We start from the raw sequence: 7319 nt of genomic DNA on the forward strand, positions 1-7319 counted from the left end.
ATATTATCAGAAACACCCTCTCTCTATTATCTGAGTGAAAATACTTTGTGAATAAATGAGAATACTCATAGTTAATAACAATAAGAGCTGTTACAGAAAAAGAGAAAAGAAGATAAGATTCTGTGAACAGATCTGAAATATTTATACTACTCTAGAGAGGTTTATTTACACTATGAGTAATTCTGTAGAACAGTCAGATTACTCTAGTAAATAAAAAGTAATTATAAATTACAGGTCTAAATCTTTCTATATAATTATAAAGAGTGATTACAGACTGTAGACATCTTGATTCTACAATTCTACAGAGTTAATAAAAGGATGAAAAATTTCCTATAACTCTACAGTGTCAAAAAAAGATGATTTATAAGTGTAAGTGAAAAATTAACTTATGAATACTTCTCTTTGATCAAGATAATCTTATAGAAAGTGATTTATCTATGAGATGAATCTGTGTAGCAGTCACATCAGAATCTTGCAGAAAAATAATTAAAGATTAACTGAAGCTCTTCAGATTGAAAGATGTGAAATAAATCTGTATAATAATTACATAAGAATCTTGCAGAAATAGTTGAGAGTTAACTGAAACTCTTCTATATAAAAGATATGAGATGAATCTGTATAATAGTCAGAGAAAGATCTGCAGGTTATAAAGAATCTTATAAAATAAGTAACTAAGTAACAGAATCTTTTCTCTTCATAGTAATAAGGAATTTTTCCTCACTGAGATTTTTTATAGATGTGAAAAGTTTCTAGTGAGTATCACTGCAGTACTGAGTCTGATTCTACGAAATTACTCAGTGAAAGACTTCACAGATGAAGTCTTAGAGAGAGAGAAGTATATAAGAAATCTCACTTTTTATAAATTCTTTACATCTATTTCTATTTCTTATGTAATTAATAGAGTTAGCAGCTCTTGACTACACACAACTGTATAGACTGAAGTTCATGAATACTATTCATAACTTAGCTTAAATGCTATTATACATTTGACCTCTATATTTTATCTTTCTATCATGAATACTTCTAGTAGTTAACAGTATATATCACGCCAAGCTGTAAATATCTGAATAATCGCCTGCGAGCACTTATTCTTACAGAACTTCTTAGAAGAGAATTTTATAACTGATCACTCTGTTTATAAAGTACTAAAGAGTAAAAGAGAGTATCAGGTTAAAGAGATTATTAATATAGAGAAGTGAGATTACAAGCTCTGATTTAAGATTCAGTGATAAAAGTATTCTGATAAGATGAATAAACTCACTTAGAAATTATCTAAGTAGATAAGATATCTGCAGAAGCTGAGATATGACTTTTATACTATAAATTTTAATAAGTTAGAATAATACAGTCTTCACTAAGAATCTGATTAGAATAAAGATATTAACACTGTTATTTATAAACTCTAGTTTATAAAAAAAATAAGTTTGTACTGAGATGAACAGTTTATAATATATACAAAGAAAAGAAGAAATCATATTATTATTTAAGCTAAAAAATAAAGAAAAATAAAGATCAGACTCTGAATATAATTTAGTAATTAATAAAGAAAAACTAAAGAAAATTGATACTTATATTCTTATTATCTGTGATACTTAATTTCTCTGTAACTATTAATTTCTCTTTTTAAAGAAACCGAGAGTATTATATCTATAGTATAGACAGTTATTATATTTAATATCAAGATTACTGAAAATACACAGACTTTAAAAGAGCTAAATATTAGAGTGTATACAGTTATAGCAGAGTCTTAAAGACTGAGTATCTATATATATTATCAGATATCTCTTATGAAGCTGTATTTACTTCTTCAGTTATACTGAAGTATTCAGTCTGAAAATTATTAAGATACAGAGAGAGAGCTCATCTACTCAGATTAACTCTTATTATGAATTTATAGTATTTATATTAGTTTAATTATCTGAATTTTCCAGATATCTGAAAACTCATCTCTTATTAATATCAGAATTTCAGAAATATGCTGTAGTATGAGAATCATTGATAGAGAATTTAAATATATTTGCATATATATTGTCAGAGATTATATAAATAGAGACTTAAGAGAGAGTAATTATACATCTGTAAAGCTGCAGAGAGTACTGACAGTATTAAAAGCTTTAGAAAAGAAACTATCAGCTATAATCTCTAAGAAACTACTTATAGAGAGACTTACAGTAAAGAGTGAGACTATGCTATTAAGAGTTAGAAGCTGATCTGAAAGAAGTACAGAATTAACTATTAATCTAAAGATTAAGCATAGTAATAAGACTGAGAGAAGAGAAGATACTATTATAGATAATAATATCTCTATATTATCAGCTAGTAGAAAGTGATTAGAAATATTATAAGAATACTTATAAAAAGCTCAGCAGCAGTTAGATATTATTCACAAAGCTATTAAAAATTTAGAATAATTTTTAATTTTTAAGAAGTTCTTGAATTATATACAGATATTATTAGAAACACTATCTCTCTATTATCAGAGTTAAAATACTTTATGAATAACTGAGAATACTCACAGATTATAAGAATGAGAGCTGTTATAAAAAAAGAGAAAAGAAGATAAGATTTTATAAACAGATTTGAAATATTTATACTACTCTGAGAAGATCTATTTACACTATAAGTAATTCTATGAAATAGTTAGATTACTCTAGTAAATAAAAAGTAATTGTAAATTATAGATCTAAATCTTTTTAAGTAACTATAAAGAGTAATTATAGACTATGAATATTTTAATTCTACAATTCTACAGGGTTGATAAAAGAATAAAAAATTTCTTACAACTTTATATTATTAAAGAATAATAATTTATAAGAATAAGTGAAAGATTAACTTATAAATACTTCTCTTTGATAAAGATAATCTTATAAGAAGTGATTTATTATATGAAATAAATCTATGTAACAGTTATATAAGAATCTTATAGAAAAATAATTGAAGATTAACTGAAACTCTTCAGATTAAAAAATATAAGATAAATCTATATAATAGTTATATAAGAATCTTATAGAAATAGTTAAAAGTTAATTAAAACTCTTCTAAATAAAAGATATAAGATAAATCTGTATAATAGTTAGAGAAAGATCTGCATATTATAAAAAATCTTATAAAATAAAAAACTAAGTAACAGACTCTTTTCTCTTTATAATAATAAGAGATTTTTTCTCACTGAGATTTTTTATAGATGTGAAGAGATTTTAGTAAGTATTATTACAGTACTAAGTCTGATTCTATAAAATTACTCAGTAAAAGACTTCACAGACAAAGCTCTAGAGAGAGAGAAGTATATAAGAAATCTCACTTCTTATAGATTTTTTATCTGTATTTCTATCTCTTATATAATTAATAGAGTTAGCAGCTCTTAACTATATATAACTATATAGACTGAAGTTCATAACTACTATTTATAACTCAGCTTAAATATTATTATATATTAAATCTCTATATTTATCTTTCAACTGTGAATACTTCTAGTAGCTATTAATATATATTATATCAAGCTGCAAATTACTAAATAATTGCCTGTGAGCACTTATTCTTACACTAGTATATTACTATAGTAAAACTGAATAATATTTTACAGAGTACTATACTATAGTAGGTTTACTAAATTTCTTCTATTAAGTTAATATTTACACTTTTCAAGATTGCATAGAGAAGAAATAAGACTTATATATTAAATTAATCTAAGACTACTAGACTGGCCGCCAGGATCATGAATTTCACATTTGATTTCATATGATCTGATTTCATAGATTTCTTGATGTGAATCCCGCTGAGACTAGTCATTAAAAAAACATGCAAAGTGACTATATATCAGATCTTAAAATGAAATCATAACTTGAAAAAAATAAGAAAGTGATCTTATTTAATTTCATTTAGTTTCATTCTTGACATAAAGTTACTATTTTTAGACATTTTAAGGTTTTTTTTAGACTATTTTTAATTTTTTAAAAAGTAACACTTTTTAGTAATGCTCAAATGAGATTTAAAGTCATTTAAAGCAATAAAAATAATTTAAATTGAGAAGTGGAAATCACAGTCTTATTTGAAAAATGTGACAAGAGTAGACAGTAAGTCTCACTGAGACAGTATGAGACTACTATCTAATGTTAAAACTGTGTAATGAGATCAGTTGAATTGATAATGAGACTATTAAAAAATCTGGTCCTGATCTCAGACACAGTCACACGGTCAGTTTAAAGACTACTATAATATTAACTATCAGAGATTTGAATAAGCAGATATTAAAAATATAAAGATAGTGAAATATAATTCTTTAATAAGTAATAATCTTTAATACTACTTTATATTATATAGAATTATAATACTAACTTTAAAATAAAACTTATATATATTAATTGTAACTAAAAATCAGATAAAACTATACATTTATAAAACTGAATTTAACTACTATTTTCAAAATAATTTAATGAATTTATATATTAAATTAATTCTAGAGTTATAAAAAATTATTAAGAGTATATATTTAACTAGTATTCTAATAATATATAATATTCTGATAATTTCATTAATAGAGATAAGAATAAAGTGAAAGTTTAACTTAAGTTAAGATATTTATTACTATTACTACAGATAATTATAAAAAGAAATAATTAAGAAACTTATAATTATAAAATATAAAATTATCAGATAGTTTAATATCTTTAATTATAGTATATTAGAAAAGTATAGTTTTTATAAAAAAGTAAAAAATAAACTTATATAAGAATATATTTAATTATTTTATAAGTATTATTAATAATTATTATTAAATTCTGATTATATAAGTAATCACTGAATAAATTAAATAAGACTGAATTTAATCTTCAGTCTTAGTCTTATTTTAATTTTAAAAGAATGATTATCTTTCACTGTTTATTCTGAGAAATTACTTTCATTTCACTGTTCTTGAATTAAATCTAGTTATTTTTCACATTATTTCTGAAAGAAATAGTCTATTTTCAGATTTTTTTAATGCTCAGTCCTGATGGGACTCACATCAAGAAATGTATAAGATCAGATCAAATAAGACCAAATGTGAAATTCATCATCCCGCCAGCTAGTCTATGTATAACTGCTTCATAGTGCATGTTGTGAGTGTTTGAAGATGAATGAAAAAATGAAGATTGAGCGGGCGTTGAGTAATTGATCATGTTCAACTTCTTAATAATAATAAAAGTTATTTTCATAATTTTGACTTGATAAAAAGCATAGAAGCTACATGATAAGAACTCCAGAGAGAGAAGTTGCAATTTTAAGAGATGAGAGTCAGCAAACATGACTCTCAAAACACTCACTGGAATCATTCCTGCTCAATGTGACTGAGCAGCTTCGGAGAGTTATCTGTGTATTCATTGTACTGAAGTAGGGATTTGTTGCCACTGTTCAGCATCTTCATATAATACTCTGGAGGGTGCTCATTGTCAGCCAGCAGACCAGCCAGATCATGAGTGTTATTCTTGCCTTGTTTGTTGTAATCGGCTGGGTCGGTCGCCGTGCTGTCGCTATGATAACTGCCACCATCATTGTCGTCCACATCCATCTTGTCTTCCTCGCTGTTGTTTCACTGACGACAGGTGACGGTGTGCTGCATCGACGCACCATCTTCGCCCTGAAATACATCGAACAAGTAGAAAAGGATGGAATGGGGACATCAGCAGTACATGATTGAAGGAACAGAGAGCACGTTGGTGATGAGAAGGCTGTAGAGGTGGGCAAGGGTGACTTGATAGCTGGGGCAGTGAAGATTACATTGGTCACCCGCTGGAGAGAAACTATAGGCAGGCTCTGGGTAAATGGGGGGACGGTAGAAAAGTAAGCATGCAAGCGCTTCTTTGTACTGGGCCGCAAGGCACAAGACAAGGGTGTATGGTGTGTGGCGCGATTGGACAATCGGCCTTCTTCTGCTATTTATTATAACTTTTCGATGCAAAAAACGCGGTAACATGACATCACGTGCACCCCATCAAAATATGTAGGCTACTGTGGCACAAATACGCCGGGCTAGCTCAATCGGTAGAGCGCTGGTAGAAGGGCCGATCAACCCGGGACCCCCAACAAAATATGTAGTGGCACCCGCCCAGTGGCATTGTCCTAGCAATTGCTTGCCCTCTCTACCACCATCTACTACTAACTATCTCTACCCCTTTCTTACTACCTCTACCCTACCACATCTATCACCATCATCAGATTAATCATACAGGCTGCAGAGCCAGCCATTCAATCTCATGAATTCAAAGAAATGCACATGACATCACATGAGATCATATTACAGTGTTTTTTGCATGAAAAAGTTGAATTTTCTATCATAAATAGAGAGATCAGAGAAGCTAGCTACATTATATTACATATGCTAGCTACATTATATTATATATCTCTCTCTTTGTTATAGAAAAACCAACTTTTTCATGCAAAAAACACTGTAATATGACATTATATACATCTCATCAAAAATATTTACTCAGCTCAGCTCTGCTCTTCAGCTCATACAGCTCAGATCAATCTTCAAATCTTCATTCTTTTATTCGTTCTGTTTTTTTCATACATTCTCTACAGTATTTACATTTCTTATACTCTTCTGAGTTTTCTCTATATTCATTTTTGATCTCTGTGTTCATGACACGCACTGCTAAATGCTCTGTAACATGATCTCATGTGATGTCATGTGCATCTCTTCAAATTCATGAATGAGATTGAACAGCCAGCTCTGTGACCTGTACTGCTCTGATTAATCTGATAATGGTGATAGAGGTGATACAGGGTGGAAGAGGGTGGTAGGGGTGGTAGAGGGAGTAGAGTCTGTAGAGAGCAGAAGAGGTGATAGAAGTGGTAACAGAGAGGTAGAAGTGGGGAGTGGAAGTGATAGGGGTGGCTGCAGGGCAGCAGAGGCGGTGGTGGTAGAGGAGGTAGGGGGTGGAAGGGGTGGTAAGAGAGGGGTAGGGGTAGGGGGTGGAAGTGGTAGGGGGGGCTGCGCAAGCAGCAAAGCGAGCGTAAGCGAGCATTTGATGCTTGTAGTTAACAATAGTATTTTCTGTAGCAGTTGGGTCATACTTAGGGATGATAACAGAGCCATTCGTGGAATGCTTAATGAAAGATTGTGAGGCAAGGCTCACCCAACAGCCCAGCAATTTGCTGCGCCAGCAAACTCTACCCTTGCAGAAAATGTAAGGGTGGGCTATATTTCCCAGGTTCAAAGGCTCTGCGGGGCGGGGACCATCTTAACAACGCCGATGCAGGCGCTGAAAAGTGTAAACACCGTAGTTCTCCGTATTGTTAAAACAACTAAAATGGCCTGTAGGATATGGTTAAGAGTGGAA

The 7319-nt window shown here is 30.0% G+C and overlaps 1 protein-coding gene across 1 annotated transcript; it reads right to left on the bottom strand.

The window, feature by feature from the left end:
• Positions 1–5305: 5305 nt before the first annotated feature.
• BDBG_17258 (uncharacterized protein) lies at positions 5306–5545 on the bottom strand (the record flags this gene model as incomplete). The annotated part of the gene is made up of 1 exon (XM_031725022.1): positions 5306–5545. The coding sequence occupies one exon, from the start codon at positions 5543–5545 to the stop codon at positions 5306–5308; it is 240 nt and encodes a 79-aa protein (XP_031578921.1).
• Positions 5546–7319: the final 1774 nt, after the last annotated feature.

The sequence above is a fragment of the Blastomyces gilchristii genome (assembly GCF_000003855.2).
Source record: "Blastomyces gilchristii SLH14081 genomic scaffold supercont1.11, whole genome shotgun sequence".
NCBI lineage: Eukaryota > Fungi > Ascomycota > Eurotiomycetes > Onygenales > Ajellomycetaceae > Blastomyces > Blastomyces gilchristii.